At 41.7% G+C, this 17888-nt stretch overlaps 1 protein-coding gene across 6 annotated transcripts in view; it reads right to left on the bottom strand.

The window, feature by feature from the left end:
- Positions 1–17888, bottom strand: part of ARHGAP39 (Rho GTPase activating protein 39) — a 152901-nt gene that overhangs the window by 41597 nt on the left and 93416 nt on the right. For all 6 annotated transcript variants that reach the window (XM_036923060.2, XM_036923056.2, XM_057497607.1 and 3 more), the window contains one exon: positions 2820–2903. In XM_036923060.2, the coding sequence (XP_036778955.1) occupies positions 2820–2903 (84 nt within the window). The remainder of the gene's footprint in view (positions 1–2819; positions 2904–17888) is intronic.

Below are 17888 nucleotides of genomic sequence, written 5' to 3'. Positions count from 1 at the left end.
CCAAATGAAACTGAACTTAACCAATCTTCCTGAAACAGTTCAAAATAAAAATCATAACATGCCCATGGAGGTATGGAAAAGTATTCAAGAGCTCAGGGATGAATTAAGGACAGAGATTCAATCATTAAGAAATTCCGTATCTGAAGTGCAACATACAATGGAGGGATTTAAAAGCAGATTAGATGTAGCAGAAGAGACAGTAAATGGAATAGAAATTAGAGAAGAAGAATACAAAGAAGTTAAGGCACAGAGAGAAAAAAAGTATCTTTAAGAATGAAAGAATATTGAGAGAACGGTGTGACCAATCCAAACGGAACAATTCTCACATTATAGGGGTACCAGAAGAAGAAGAAAGAGAAAAAGGGATAGAAAGTGTCATTGAGGAGGTAATTGCTGAAAGCTTCCCCTATCTGGGGAAGGAGATAGTCTCTCAGGCCATGGAGGTGCACAGATCTCCCAAAACAAGGGACCTAAGGAAGACAACACCAAGACATAAAGTAATTAAAATGGCAAAGATCAAGGATAAAGACAGACTTTTAAAAGCAGCTAGAGAGAGAAAAAAGATGGAATACAAATGGAAATCCATTAGGCTATCATCAGATTTCTCAGCAGAAACCTTACAGGCCAGAAGGGAGGGGCATGATATATTGAATGCAATGAAGCAGAAGGGCCTCAAATCAAGAATACTCTATCTGGGAAGGTTATCATTTACATTTCCAAGAGGGATTGTGCAATTTCCAGATAAGCAAAAGCTGAGACAATTTACCTCCCATAAACCAGCTCCACAGTGTATTTTGGAGGGACTGCTATAGATGGAAGTATTTCTAAGGCAAAAGAGCTGTCACCAGGGGAAATAAAACCACAGCAAAGTAGAACAATTAATTACTAAGCACATGCAAAATCAAATCAACTACCCCCAAAGTCAATCAAGGGATTGACAAAGAGTAGAGAATATGACACCTAATATATAAAGAATGGAGAAGGAAGAAAAAGGAGGAAAAAAAAAAGAACCTTTAGGCTGTGTTTGTAATGGCATACTAAGTGAGTTAACTTAGACTGTTAGATAGTAAGGGAATTACACTTGAACCTTTTGTAACCATGAATCTAAAGCCTGCAATGGCAATAAGTACATACCTATAGATAATCACCCCAAATGTAAATGGACTGAATGTACCAATCAAAAGACACAGAGTCACTGAATGGATAATAAAACAAAACCCACCTATATGCTGCAAGAGACTCACTTCAAACCCAAAGACATACACAGACTGAAAGTAAAAGGATGAAAAAACATATTTCATGCAACGAACAGAGAGAAAAAAGCAGGAGTTGCAGTACTTGTATCAGCCAAAAAATTACAGCAACCTAAGTGTCCATCAGTAGATGAATGGATAAAGAAGATGTGGTACATATACACAATGGAATATTATTCAGCTATAAGAAGAAAACAAATCCTACCGTTTGCAACAACATGGATGGAGCTAGAGGGTATTATGCTAAGTGAAATAAACCAGTTGGAGAAAGACAAGTACCAAATGATTCCACTCATCTGTGGAGTATAAGAACAAAGAAAAAACTGAAGGGACAAAACAGTAGCAGACTCACAGAACCCAAGAATAGACTAACAGTTACCAAAGGGAAAGGGACTGGGGACTGGGGTGTATGGGTGGGAAGGGAAGGATAAGGGGGAAAAAGGGGCATTACGATTAGCACACATAATGTAGGGGTGTGGCACAGGGAAGGCAGTATAGAACAGAGAAGACAAGTAGTGATTCTATAGCATCTTACTATGCTGATGGACAGTGACTGTAATGGGGTATGTGGTGGGGACTTGATAACGGAGGGAATCTAGTAACCATCATGTTGCTCATGTAATCGTATATTAGTGATACCAAAAGTAAAAAAAAAAAGCTAAAAATGAAAATAAAAATGTATGTTAGATAAATGTTAAAAAAAAAGACATAGCACCTCTATGTTTATCACAGCACTATTTTCAATAGCCAAGATATGGAGGCAACCTAAGGGTCCATCAGTAGAAGAATGGATAAAGAAGATGTGGTACATATATACAATGGAATACTACTCAGCCATAAGAAAGAAATTAATCCTATCATTTGCAACAACATGGATGGAGCTGGAGGATATAGTAGTGAAATAAGCGAGGCAGAGAAGGACAAGTACCAAATTATTTCCCTCTTTCATGGAGTATAACAATGAAGCAAAACTGAAGGAACAAAACAGCAGCAGACTCACAGACTCCAAGAAGGGACTAGTGGTTACCAGAGGGAAGATGGTGGGGAAGGGCAGGGAGGGAAGGAGAGAGAAGGGGATTGAGGGGTATTATGACTGGCACACATGGTGTGTGTGGGGGACATATGAAAGACAGTGTAGCACAGAGAGGACAAGTAGTGACTCTGTGGCATCTTACTACACTGATGGACAGTGACTGCAATGGGGTATCAGGGGCGGACTCAATAATACAGGTGAATGTAGTAACCACATTGTTTTTCATGTGAAACCTTCATAAGAGTGTATATCAATAATAGCCTAATAAAAAAAAAAAAAAAAAGGCAAAAAACCCCAGTAAAAAACTGGGCAGTGATAAGGTTCTTCCAGGTCCAAATAAGCCTGGGGCCAAGGAGCCTGTCAGTGGCTGTAATAATCTCTTTTCATGTGCACTGGCCAGTGCAGCACTGTGTGCTGTGCATGTTTAGCTAGTTGTTTCCTGCTGAGCCAGATTATTTGCCATCTTACCAAAGAGCTGCCAAGAAAACCACCAGGTCAGGAGATAGGGTCAAATCTGAGACACTGGGTTCTACCTGTAGTGAAGTAGTTGGCCATCTGCACTGTAATCCCGGTAAATCTCATAGTCCTTCTCAAGGAACACTCCTGGTGGTGAAGAACTGAAATACAGCAAAAGGAAAAAAAAATGTGAATGTAAGCATCATAATTTTAAATTATGGTACACTGAAAACAACATACTCTCAAGAATATGGATGTTGCCCTTTTAGTTTCTGAGGAAGGACCCCAGTGTCCTTGCTCCTATGTTCAAAGCTATCCCCTTCATCAAGTCAAACAGGTGCTTCTGCTCTAAGCCACCTCCCTGCAGTACCTGTCATATGACCTGGATGGAATGGACTGGAGACCCACTTGCCCTCCAGCTGGGACAGCCCCACTGCAGCCTTATCCAGAGGCTGGATGGCAGGCCAGGACACCCACTACACTGTCCTGGATTTTAGGACCTTGGATGACTGGAGCCAGGGCTACTATTCTAAGGGCACAGTGGTGGGGTTAGTAAAAATCACAGTTGACCAAGCACCATGAGATGAACTAAGAAGGAAGCTGAGTGAGAAATACCCTTATGGGGATAAAAAGCTCTATAAGGACGGGGGTTTAGAATACAGTAAGCACTCAGTATGTGGGTGATTAACTGGCAGATGTTCAAAACATGTGATCAAATTAGTATCTATTTATGATTTAAAAACTCTCAGTAATACAGAAGTGGAAGAAAATTTACTTAACTTGATTAAGAATAACCTTATTTAACCCAAGGCCTTTCAAAAGGCTGAAAGCATACCCATTAAAGTCAGGATAAGAACATCCACTCTCACCACTAATTTGTATTCTGGAAATGCTAGTCAATGCAGTAAGAAAATAAAACGAAAAGCAAGAGGTTTAAATATTTGAAAGAGACAAAATTATCATTAGTTGTCAACCTAGAAAAACTAAAAGAATCAACTGAAAAATTATTAGAAGTATTAAGACACTGGTAATGTAGTGTTCACTTACATAATACATGAAATCAGTGACTTTAATGTATGTTAACAGTAACTAGTTAGAAACAAAGTTCACTGTCACAACAAAAATAAAGATAATCAAAATAAAGTCCAGGCATACATTAACAAGGAATATGTTGAACCAATATGAACAAAACTAAATTTTTTACCAAAGTACATAAAAGAACCTGAATATGTAACAGAGAAGCAAATAATCTTGGGAAAAAATAATAATTTTAAAGATGTAACTTCCTTCTAAATTAGTCAATAAATTTAATGTAATCCTAATAACATTTCCAACAGGAAGGAATGGTTTTTAGAAGTTAGAATGTTTGCAAAGTTAAACCTCCAAAACTAAACATCTAAGAATAACTAAGGAAAAAATCAGAATTGATAATAGGAGAGATCACTTGTACCCTCAGAGGTAAACAATATCGTAACTACATAATTAAAACAATATGGCACCCATGGAGGAATAGGCAGATTCTGGACTGCAACAAAAAGCCCAAATGTTGACCCAAGTGTATGTAAGAATTTGGTAAACAGGAACCAAAACTTTCACATCTGGCAAGAACACTAGTAACAAACCACGTGTCTGCAATGGGCCCGTAAGCACCACTCATGCTGAGCTGGGATGCAGCTGTAAAAACGTTGCCAGAGCATCTAAAAACTTCATGGGTAAATGCATAAAACTGATTGCAGACAGCATCAAGTAAGGTTTAACATTTTTTTCTTCTATGTGATTACATGTATTTTCTACAACTAATGTGCCTCGCTTCTCTAATAAAAATGTCATTAAAAAAGAGTTGAATAAGTGGCTAATGTTAACATTGGCTGGTGGTCAGTATCTTCAAACATACCATTATGCCACAGAACACAAAGCTAGAAAGGTGGGATGTGATACATGCAAACCTATCTACGACATACCTATTCCTCTGTTTATGTCAGTCAGTGATCCCCTCCTCCTACTTTGAACTAGTCTCCAGAAAAGAACACAGGTCCTGCAAAGGCACACTGGTCATTGGCCACAGTTACAGCCACCACCCTATACACCTCTGTGGCTTTGTCACTTGTGCCCAGGCCAGGCTGACACATGGTTCACTTCAACATCCTAGAGGCACTGTGGACTCCTGTTGGATTCAATGGTGTCATGGGTCTCTGGGCCCTCAGGGGCTCTGATGTGTCCCTCTCCATTACTAACCCCAGCTACCAGTGCCCAGGTCTTCCCTCTAGATTGCTGTCCACTGACCAGAACACCAACTCCATGTTGGGCCTGGGCTGGGGGCAGGAACACAAAGCAAGTGAAGCAGACAGTTCTGTTCCCAGAGAGCTCACTCATTCACGGTATGGAGTCTACCATGGAATGAGCCAGAACCTCAGGCTGCCGTAGGACCCAGACAGGAAGCAGCCCCAGAGAGGGAGGCCAGGAACAGCTCTCTGAGAGGGGCATGTGATGAGGAAACAGGAAACTATGCAGGGGGATCACAACGGGGATGACTTTGGAGTCTCCCAGGAACTGAGGAGGTCCCTGTGTGGGGCAGTGAGTAATGAGTGTGGCTCAGTGAGCTGGATCACACAGGACTCTCTGGGTTGACCAAAATGGAAAGCCTGCATGTCACTTTAGGCAAGGGGTCAGCAAACTACAGCCTGTGGGCCAAATCCAGCCCTCTGCCTGTTTTTGCACAGCCTATGAGCTAAGATTAAGTTTAATATTTAAAATTTTTGGGTGTGTGAAATGTGAAAATTACATGTGATTCAAATTTCAATGTCCATAAATACACGTTATTGGAACACAGTCCCATGTTCACATTAGTGTTGCCTGTGGCTGCTTTTGCACAAGAGCAGAAGACTTGAGTAGTGATAAGAACACATGGGGCTGCACTGCTGTCACTGCTGCTTAGCACAGCACAGAATGAGTGCCACAGTGTCACACATATCGCCATTCTGAGACATCTTTTTTCTTTATGTTTTTACTACCAGTGCATACATATAATGTCACAATAAGAAGAGAAAGTGGACCTTGTAGGTTAGGGTTTAAGGCATGGAGTGTGGGCTGTTTATTGCTGGGTCCAAAGGAGAGCACGGTGCCTGCTGTGATACACAGCTATGTGACAAGAGCACGACAACATTGCCAGACAAAATACTCCTCACAATGTGCCAACTTCAGCCACAATTTTAAATGGAAACAGAGGATCTGAAATGGAAATCTCACCATAGCAGAATCATTTCAAAAAATAAAAATGACTCACACACACACACAAAAAATGACTGATACCAGTCTCCAAGTGGCTCATTTGTTAGTCAGTCAAGGAAACCTGTCTACTGATGAGCTAATTAAATAATGTTGACTGCAACAGCTGAAATTATGTGTTCAGAGGTAATAGCTTGCTTGACTTTAGCCTTTTGGCAAGAACAGTGAGGGCAACATTAACATGAAATAATTCATATGGTTTCCTGGGCCCTTGATGGCCAACAGATGCTGTTGCTACATCTCAGGAGCTGTTATTTTACTCAAGGGGTCAATGCTGAGTTTGAAGAGAAATTAGCCTCTATAAATCACCCATGTGGAAGAAGTAAACCTGAGATATTTTCAAAGAAGTTGAGAAAACACCTAATTCAGTATAAACTGAAGTGGAATCTACTAAGACATATTACAATTGATGATGCTAAATTTAGAAAGCATGTAGAAACGAAAGGTGTTTAAGGCGATGGTTATTTGTTCTATTACTCATTAGCAGGTATTCTGAAGAACATACTTGAATCTATCATGAATTCTGAAACAGTAATATCAACAGTGAATGGCATTTACTCTCATAGACTTTGCCACCATCAGTTCCATGAATTTTGTTAGAAACAATCTAAATATCCTGACTTGCCCTTTCACACAGCAATTCAACAGCTTGACAATAGAAAAAGTTTTATTGTGATTAAAAAAAAATTCAGGGCTGAGACTAAAATTTTCTGAATGAGGAAAATGTCTCTCAATCACTATTATCAAATACTGAATGTGTGTTTTCTTTCTTTGGCAGACTTAATGATGTTTCTTAATAAACCAACATCCTAAAATCATAAGGCAAACAGCACTTATATGCAAAAGTTACACTGCAGTAGTCATTTTGATAACTGCTAATGTCTGAGTTGCAGTAATGTCAAGCTGTCAAAAAGTAAACCAAGAAGCATTATCTCCATTCACACACAAACTTGCAGCAGAGACATTTTCTAACCTCTAATCACAGTTCCAGCAGGACTTCTCAGACCTCAATGTAAGTTTAAGTGCAAAGGAAATTTCCTTGTTTAAAAATCCATTTACTGATGAACTTCCATCTAACCTTCAGTTAGAAGTGGCTAATCTGTGATGTAATTATGTGCTAAAGGCAAAGATCAAGAGAAAAATCTAACTGAATTTTTAATGACTGCCAAGAGATAAATACGCATAATTAAATTCATATGCCCATGGACTGATATCAGTATTTAGCAGTACCTGTATAAAAAGATACTTTCCAAGATGAAATATGTAAAATCTCATTATAAACCATAACTTATCAACATCTGTGACTGGTTCTGATAGGAGGGAATGGTGACTCCCTTTGTCTCATCTGCGCATACACTGAAAACCACACTGCACTCCTGCTACCCCCTGAGAACCCCAATAGCTCTCCCTCCAGGACTTGGCATCGGGAGCCTCCTCTGCTGCAAAAGCCTTCCCTCGGATTTGACATGGCTTATCTTAACATGATTAAGGTTACTGCTGAAAATAAACTGTAGTGAGGAGAAAACTCAATCAACTGAACTTGACCCAGAATCGCAAAAGAGGTTGGATGTTAACAGTTATAAAAACTGTACTCCATCTGTTAAGAATAGCTAAAAAAAGATCACATTAGAGAGATTCTCAGGATGGCAGCTTGAGTAGGGTGGCAGAAATTTCCTCCCAAAACCGTATTTATTTTGAAAATATAGCAAATACAACTATGCCTAAAAGAGAGACCAGAAGCTACAGTACAACAGCCAGGCTACATCTACATCTGCGAGAACTCAGCATCTCACAAAAAGGGTAAGATAAAAAGCCGTGACCCAGCGGGACCCGAGCACTGCCCCACCCACAGCTAACTGGTGGGAGGAAAATAATCAGAGTGGGGAGGGAGTGGAAGCACGAGACTGCTAAATAACGAGCCCTAGTAATCTGCACTGGGAGCACAGACACACAATACATGGCATACTGGATATTAGAGAAATGAAAAGTAAAATCCGAGACTAAGACTGTGAACAGGTCCCCACAGCTGACTGCCCTGGGATGAAAGAGAAAAGTGGGTGCTTTAAGAGTCTTAAAGGGACAAGGGTTTAACAGGTGGACAAAAGCATCCTGGCACACTTAGCACAGCAGGCTCGGAACTTTAAGGAACGTCAGGCATCCTAACCCCCTGGGTCACAACACAGCTCCAAAGACCCTCACGGCAATAAGCAGCCTGCCGTTCATTCCCTCCCGCCAGCACTGCAAGCAAACCGGCTGACCCGCTATTGCTGCAGAGCAGCTGGGAAGCAGCCCCGCCCACAGCAACTGCACAGAGTCTTCTCCCAGTGTGCAGCTAACTGGGTGAGACCCAGAGGCTGACCCCTGCATGCAGGTGCCCGGCACAGACAGCAGAGACAGAGCAGAGCCCAGAAGGCACAAAGGGGCTTTATTCTTGCAGCGAGCACACACTGCTTGCCTGCAACACCCGCCAGTGCCCTAGGCCATCCTGAGGGACGCCCCGACAATGGCAATTCAAGGGATCAACCCAGAGGCTTCCCTCTGCACCCAGTTGACTGGCACAGAGAGAAGAAGTCGGTGCAAAGTCCAGAAGGCACGAAGGGTCACCGTTCTTGCAGGAGAACACATGCCACTTGCCTGCAACCCCTGCCATTGCCATAGGCCATCCTGAGGGTCACCCTGACCATGGCAGCTCAGAAGATTAACCCAGAGACTGCTCCCTATGTGCGGTTAACTGGCATAGGCAGCAGAGAAGAGCAAGGTGACCAGCAAGCAGGAAGGGACTCTGTTCTCCCAGCTGACACATGCGCCACTCACGGGCAATCACCTCTATCACCATGAAAAGGCAGAAGAAACTGGTTCACTCCAAAATCACTCAAACGACAAAGAGAGGGCATGGTGAAACTGAAAGCACTAATCTTCCTGAAAAAGAATTCAAAATAAAAGTAATAACCATGCTGATGGACCTGCAGAGAAACATGCAAGAGCTAAGGGATGAAGTACGACGGGAGGTAACAGAAATGAAAAAAACAATGGAAGGATTTAAGACCAGACTGCATGAAGTGGAAGAGACTGCTAATGGAATAGAAATCAGAGAACAGGAATACAGAGAAGCTGAGGCACAGAGAGATGAAAGGACATCTAGGAATGAAAAAATATTAAGAGAATTGTGTGGCCAATCCAAACGGAACAATATTTGCATTATACAGGTACCAGAAGAAGAGGGACAAAAAGGGATAGAAAGTGTCTTTGAAGAAATAATTGCTGAAAACTTCCCCAACCTAGGGAAGGAAATACTCTCTCATAACATGGAAGGCCACAGATCTCCCAATACAAGGGACCCAAGGAGGACAACACCAAGACATATAATAATTAAAATGGCAAATATCAAAGACAAGGACAAGGTATTAAGAGCAGCCAGAGAGAGAAAAATGATCACCTACAAAGGAAAACCCATCAGGCTATCGTCAGACTTCTCTACTGAAACCTTACAGGACAGAAGAGAATGGCATGATATATTTAATGCAATGAAACAGAAGGGCCTTGAACCAAGAATACTTTATCCAGCCAGACTGTCATTTAAATTTGAAGGAGGGATTAAACAATTCCCATATAAGCCAAGTTGAGGGAATGTACCTCCGACAATCCATCTCTACAAGGTATTTTAAAGGGACTGCTCTAGATGGAAGTACTCCTAAGGCTAAATAGATGTCACCAGAGAAAATAAAATCACACCAAAGAAAGCAGACCTACCAAATACTAACTAAAGGCAAAATAAAATCAGCTATCCACAAATTTAGTCAAGGGAAACACAAAAGAGTACAGAATAAAACACCTAACATATAAAGAGAGGATGAGAACGAAAAAGAAGTGTGAGAAATAAAGAATCATCAGACTGTGTTTATAATAGCATAATAAGTGAGTTACAGTTAGACGGTTAGATAGTAAAGAAGCTACCCTTGAACCTTTGATAACTATGAATCCAGAGCCTGCAATGGTAATAAGTACATATCTATCAATAATCATCCTAAATGTAAATGGACTGAATACACCAATCAAAAGACAGAGTAATAGAATGGATAAAAAAGCAAGACCCATCTATATGCTGCTTACAAGAGACTAACCTCAAACCCAAAGACATACACAGACTAAAAGTAAGGGGTGGAAAAAGATATTTCATGCAAACGATAGAGAGAAAAAAGCAGGTGTCAGACAAAATAGACTTCAAAACAAGAAAATAAGAAGAGAGAAAGAAGGACATTACATAATGATAAAGGGGTCAGTCCAACAAGAGGATATAAGCATTATAAATATATATGCACCCAACACAGGAGTACCTACATATGTGAAACAAATCCTAACAGAATTAAAGGAGGAAATAAAATACAATGAATTCATTTTAGGAGACTAAAACACACAACTCACCCCAAAGGACAGATCAACCAGACACAAAATAAGTAAGGACAGAGAGGCACTGAACAATACACTAGAAGAGATGGACCTAACAAACATCTACAGAACTCTACACCCAAAAGTAGCAAAAACACATTCTTCTCAAGTGAACATGGAACATTTTCCAGAATAGACCACATACTAGCCACAAAAAGAGCCTCAGTAAGTTAAAAAAGACTGAAATTCTGCCAACCAACTTCTCAGATCACAAAGATATAAAACCAGAAATAAATTGTACAAAGAAAACAAAAATGCTCACAAACACATGGCGGCTTAAAAACCTGCTCCTAAATAATCAATGGATCAATGAACAAATTAAAACAGAGATTAAGCAATATATGGAGACAAATGAAAAAACAGCACAATGCCCCAATTTCTGTGGGGCTCAGCGAAGGCAGTTCTAAGAGGAAAGTATATAGCAATTCAGGCCTATTTAAAGAAGGAAGAACAATCCCAAATGAATAGTCTGAAGTCACAATTATTGAAACTAGAAAAAGAAGAACAAATGAGGCCCAAAGCCAGCAGGAGGGGAATAATAAAGAGAAGAAATAAATAAAATTGAGAAGAATAAAACAACAGAAAAAAAACAATGAAACCAAGAGCTGGTTCTTTGAGAAAATAAAAGATAGATAACCCTCTAGCCACATTTATTAAGAGAAAAAGAGAATCTACACACATAAACAGAATCAGAAATGATAAAGGAAAAACCACTAAGGACACGATAGAAATACAAAGAATTATTAGAGAATACTATGAAAATCTATATGCTAACAAACTGGTAACATTGAAAAAATGGACCACATCCTAGAAAAATACAACCTTATAAGACTGACCAAGGAAGAAACAGAAAATCTAAACAGACCATTTACCAGCAACTAAATTGAATTGGTAATAAAAAAACTACCCAAGAACAAACATTCCAGGCCAGATGGATTCACCGCTGAATTTTATCAGACATTTAGAGAAGACATAATACCCATTCTCCTTAAAGTTTTTAAAAAATAGAAGAGGAGGGAATACTTCCAACCTCATTCTATGAAGCCAGCATCACTCTAATACCAAAACCAGGCAAAGACACCACACAAAAAAAGAAAATTAAAGACCAGTATCCCTGACGAATATAGATGCAAAAATATACTCAACAATATATTAGCAAACTAAATTAAAAAATACATCAAGAGGATCATACACCATGATCAAGTTGGATTCATCTCAGGGATGCAAGGATGGTACAACATTCAAAAATCCATCAAGATCATCCACCAAATCAACAAAAAGGACAAAAACCACATGATCATCTCCATAGATGCTGAGAAAGCATTAGACAAAATTCAACATCCATTCATGATAAAAACTCTCAACAAAAATGGGTATAGAGGGCAAGTACCTCAACATAATAAAGGCCATATATGACAAAACCCACAGCCAACATCCTACTTAACAGCGAGAAGCTGAAAGCTTTTCCCCTTAGGTTGGGAAGAAGACAAGGATACCCACTCTCCTTGCTTTTATTCAACATAGTACTGGACGTTCTAGCCATGGCAATCAGACAACACAAAGAAATAAAAAGGCATCCAAATTGGTAAGGAAGAAGTCAAACTGTCACTATTTGCAAATGAGATGATATTGTACATAACAAACCCTGAAGAATCCACTCCAAAACTACTAGAATATCTGAATTCAGCAAAGTTGCAGGATACAAAATTAATACACAGAAATCTGTTGCATAACTATACACTAATGATGAAGTAGCATAAAGAGAAATCAGGAAAACAATTCCATTCACAATTGCATCAAAAAGAATAAATTATCTAGGAACAAACCTAAGCAAAGAAGTGAAAGACCTATACCCTGAAAACTGTAAGACACTCTTAAGAGAAATTAAAGAGGTCACTAATGAATGGAAATTCATCCCATGCTCTTGGGTAGAAAAAATTAATATTGTCAAAATGTAGACTGCCTAAAGCAATCTACAGATTCAATGCAATCCCTATCAAAATAGTGACAGCATTCTTCCATGAACTGGAACAAATAGTTTTAAAATTCATATGGAACCACAAAAGATCCCAAATAGCCAGAGCAATCCTGAGATGGAAGACTAAAGAAGGGGTGATCTCACTTCCCAACTTCAATCTCTACTACAAAGCCACAGTAATCAAGACAATTTGGTACTGGCACAAGAACAGACCCATAGACCAGTGGAACAGAATAGAGAGTCAAGATATTAACCCAAACATATATGGTTAATTAATATATGATAAAGGAGCCATGGATATACAATGGGAAAACGACACCCTCTTCAACAGCTGGTGTTGGCAAAACAGGACAGTTACATGTAAGAGAATGAAACTGGATCGTTGTCTAACCCCAAACACAAAAGTAAATTCAAAATGGATCAAAGACCTGAATGTAAGTCATGAAACCATAAAACTCTTAGAAAAAAACAAAGGCAAAAATCTCTTGGACATAAACATGAGCAGCTTCTTCATGAACATATCCCCCCAGCCAATGGAAACAAAAGCAGAAATGAACAAGTGGGACTATATCAAACTAAAAAGCTTCTGTACAGCAAAGGACACCATCAATAGAAGAAAGAGGTATCCTACAGTATGGGAGAACATATTCATAAATGACATATCCGATAAGGGGTTGACATCCAAAATATATAAAGAGCTCATGTACCTCAACAAACAAAAACCAAGAAATCCAATTAAAAAATGGGCAGAGAAGGTGAACAGACACTTCACCAAAGAAGAAATTCAGATGGCCAACAGGCACATGAAAAGATGCTCCACACTGCTAATCATCAGAGAAATGCAAATTAAAACCACAACAAGATATCACCTTACACTAGTTAGGATGGCCAACATCCAAAAGACAAACAACAACAAATGTTGGCAAGGATGTGGAGAAAGGCGAACCCTCCTACACTGCTGGTGGGAATGTAAATTAGTTCAACCATCGTGGAAAGCAGTATGGAGGTTCCTCATAAAACTGAAAATAGAAATACCACTGGACCCAGGAATTCCACTCCTAGGAATTTACGCTAGGAATGCTGGAGGCCCAGGTTGAAAAAGACATATGCACCCCCGTGTTTATTGCAGCACTATTTACAATAGCCAAGAAATGGAAGCAACCTAAGTGTCCATCAGTAGATGAATGGATAAGGAAGATGTGGTACATATACACAATGGAATACTATTCTGCCATAAGAAGAAAACAAATCCTACCATTTGCAACAACATGGATGGAGCTAGAGGGTATTATGCTCAATGAAATAAGCCAGGTGGAGAAAGACAAGTATCAAATGATTTCACTCATCTGTGGAGTATAAGAACAAAGAAGAAACTGAAGGAACAAAACAGCAGCAGACTCACAGAACCCAAGAATGGACTAATAGTTACCAAAGGGAAAGGGACTGGGGAGGATGGGTGGGAAGGGAGGGATAAGGGGAAAAAGGGGCATTATGATTCACACACATAATGTAGGTGGGGGGGACACTGGGAAGGCAGTATAACAGAGAAGACAAGTCGTGATTCTATAGCATCTTACTATGCTGATGGACAGTGACGGTAATGGGGTTTGTGGTGGGGACTTGATAATACGGGGAGTCTAGTAACCATAATGTTGCTCATGTAATTCCACATTAATCATACCAAAATTAAAAAAAAAGAAGAAGAAACGTGGAATGTCTGTATTGATATAAGTAGACTCTGGAGCAGACTCTTACTAGGAACTAAGAGGGTTATTTCATGATAATGGGATCAATTCACCAAGAGGGCATAACAAGTGTAAATGTTCATGCACCTAACTACAGAGCTGTAAAATACTACTGGATATTTACCTGTGAGAAATCAAAGCACAGATCTGTACAAGGATTATGCAAATATGCACAGCAGTTTTCTTTATAAGAGCCAAACCTGGAAACAACCCAAATGTGAATCATGAAGAGGCAGATACATACAGTAGAAAACTACTCAGTAGTGAATAAGGGACGAGGCTGTGGAGACATGGACGACCTGTCACAACAATCATGTTGAGTGAAAGATGACAAAAGAATACATACTGTTTGATTCTGCTTCTATAAAATCCTACAAAATGCACACTGGTCTACAGTAATAGGAGGCATATCAGTGATTCCTTGGAGATGCATGGTAGTATAGGGAGGGGCCAAGGGCACAAGGGAAAACAAAGGAGACTCTCAGGGGTGGAAGGTATGGCTATTGCGATAGTGGTAGTGTTGTGGTTGGATATACACACCAAAACCTATCCCGACACTGTGCACGCGTCGTGTGGCCTGTCCATTTCCCCTCTGAGAACAGGGAGGCTGGAATGTCAACACTGAACAGGAGGATTTTTTCTTTTCTTTATACTTTCCTTGACTAATTCAATGTTTTTTCTGAAAATTTGTTGGGGACAGGGGTGGGAAACAGTAAAGCTAGTTCGAATTTAAAAAGAAGTCCCACACCTGCTTCATCCCAAAGCCTCCACCCTCAGGAAGAAAAGCTGTGAAGGGGTTGTTTCTGTCCTTATGGTGGTAGTGGTGGACGGTGGGGGCCATCCTTTTACAAATCTAAGTGGTAATCTAATCAAAACCTACATCAAGGACCCACTGGGTGTAGGGCTGGCCTCTGAACCTGCGGCGCATTAGAGCATCTGGAGCCCTTACTGCTCCTGACAATGCTCTCCCCTGAGATGATCCAACAGTCAGCTCAGTGCTGCCCTGGAAGCCCACCATGGCGATGGGAGGTTGGGCACCCTGGGATGCTGTGAGAGGAAAAGGGCAGGTGGGGATGGATCCCTGTAGGGGGAATGGCAGCAGAGAGCAGGTGTAGGTCTGCCCTGGAGGTGTTGGTGACAGAGCAAAGTCTCCTGCAAGAGGCCGAGTCCCGCTAGAGCCTGGAGGCTGCCTGTGCTGCTGTTCGGCAGACCCTTAGTCGCCTCAAGCCTGTGCAGGGTGCCCAGACCAAAGGTCAGATGGAACCTTGGATCTGTGCAGCCTCTCTTTGCTGCCCCCAGGGTGTAGAGGACCTCTGTGTGCAGAGTGGAGAAGGGTGGCAGCAGTTGGCCACCCCAATCCAGTCCTATTCTGCAGAGCAGTTGTGCCAGATGGGGTCCTCTTCTCAGGTTTTTCCTTTTCCTAAAGGGATTTTCTGCTGAAGAGACAGCACTTCCCAACCCACGCCTCTCACAGGTGATCCTAAACTGTAGGCCTGATGCTGCAGCTGCCATCACCTTGGCCTGCAGACACAGTGTCTGGTGACGCCTGCACCTCTTGTCTGGATTATCAGGCCAGAGAAGGTATGGGAAAGGCCCCAACAGGAGGCCCCAGCCAGGGGAGGGGAAATGCAGAAATGCACCATGTGTGGGCCTCTGTCTCCGGCCCCAACCTGCCTGATGGGGACCTTGGAAAGCCTGTGCCAGCTCAGCTCAGCAGGGGAATGGCCCTTCTCGCCCTGCTGGCCCACCAGGAGAGGGCAACCAAAGCAAGAAATTCAGCCAGTGGTTCCACATGCTGGACACTGAATTAACCTCATTTTCCTTCTCAGCAATCATCAAGGTTAAAGAAACAAAAACAGGCAAAACCAACTCAGAAGACAGGGGAGGCAGACCTACAGACCCCTGGGGAGGACCATGCACAGGACAACTGTCCTGCGAGGGCACGGCAGCAGGCTCAGATCTGTTGTGTAAGCAGATGTACTAAGTGCCTGTCCACACTCGGGGTCATGGAGGTCAGATGAATCCTCAGTGGAGAAGACAGGCCAAGAGACATGGTACTGCCCTGGAGAGAAGCAAGAAGAGGATTGATATGGAAAATCAATATGTTTAACAACTTCTGAAACATGTTAAGTTGAATGACGTGATAAAGCTGTTTTTGCAGGTTAAAAGAAATTAAATATTAGTGATTCATATGGTTTAATCTGTTATTAAGGGCAAATTTATAAGAAAAACCTCAATGAGAGAGACAGATGGGGTAGAGGTTGATTTTAGAATCTCAGTACATTAATGGAGAAACAAGTAAAAAACACAAAATTCTTTGTTTTCAACCAGACAAAAATTTTAACAATATTACTGAATAAAGAAAGACATACTATTCAAATGACAGCAACATTGACACACTCTACGTCAACAGAGAGAGTGAAGAGGATCAACAACATCGCCAAACAGAACCAGTAGGTGCAATGGGGTGGCAGGCTGAGTCCCCTGGGGCGCAGGGGCCAGACGGTAGAGTCCAGCACCAGGTGCTTTTGAGAGCAGACAGCAGACCTAATTAAAAACAAAGGTAGGCAAAAGTGTATTAACAGACAAGCGAACAGGAAGGACTTAGACCAAGAGGGCGTCCCGTGGAGAGCGCTGCGGAGAAGGAAGCACTCCGAGGGGAAAGGGGGCATTTGAGGAGACGCAGGCGGCAGGACCAGACACCCGGCTCTCACGGCAGAGACTCTCAGAAAAGAGAAGGCTAAGAGTAAGTAACTGATTCAATGAAATCCATAATTGAACATGGATTTTCACACTCTTCAACAGGGAACATTATTTTTCAAGTGTCCACAGAATATTTTCAAATTTGATCAATTACATAACAAAAAAGCCCAATAAATTTTAAAAAGCAGAAATTTTAGACTTCATTCCTTGGACACAATATAATGTTTAGAGTAAATTGCATAATTTAAACAAGTGCCATACTCTTGAAAATTTAAACAAAATTCTAAGTATAGCTGGGTTCAGGGCTGCTGAGTTGTTGAGTGTGGCGACCCTTTGCAGCTGAGTGGCTGAGGGAGTGGAGGGGGCGGCAGTGGGGTCAAGCAGGGCCTGGTGTCTGAATTGGGGCCCTTTTCCTGAGAACAGGGCCCAGACCCACTATCAGGATGGGGGCTCAGCACTCGGCAGCTTCTGGGCTACCCAGAGGCCTGCTGACTGGGCCTCCCAAACCCGGGGCAGCCGGAGCCACCATGCTCACCCACTACTGCAGGGCCTCAGGCAGCAGTCCCGCTGGCCTCTGCCTCACCTGCACTCACACAGACCTTTCCAAAATGTACGCAGCACAGGACAAGTCCACCTGTACCCAATCTGATTTGTAACCTACAGGGAGGCAGCTTAACAGCCATACATGGGATGTCATGGAAGTGCCCGTGTGCATGTGTGTGTTTCCTGTGCCACAACCACCAGGGAAAAGGATGGCTCTATTGTGCAAACCTGGCACCCACAGGAAAACACCTCCATAAGCCACAGGAAAGCTGCTTATTAAAACCAAGGAGACTTATGGTAGGTGGCACTCCATTCTGTAATGTGGCGGGATGCTCTCAGCAGAGACACTCTGACCTGCCATGAGCAGAAGTGGTGGCTGGTAAGGAGCCAGCGCAGCCCCAGGTGGGAGGTGGGTCAGACCCGGGGAGAGTGGTAGGGCACCGGAC

The sequence above is a fragment of the Manis pentadactyla genome, chromosome 3 (assembly GCF_030020395.1).
Source record: "Manis pentadactyla isolate mManPen7 chromosome 3, mManPen7.hap1, whole genome shotgun sequence".
In the NCBI taxonomy this organism is placed as follows: domain Eukaryota; kingdom Metazoa; phylum Chordata; class Mammalia; order Pholidota; family Manidae; genus Manis; species Manis pentadactyla.
The sequence above is the reverse complement of the archived record's forward strand: the minus strand, read 5'-3'. Positions and strand labels throughout refer to the sequence as shown.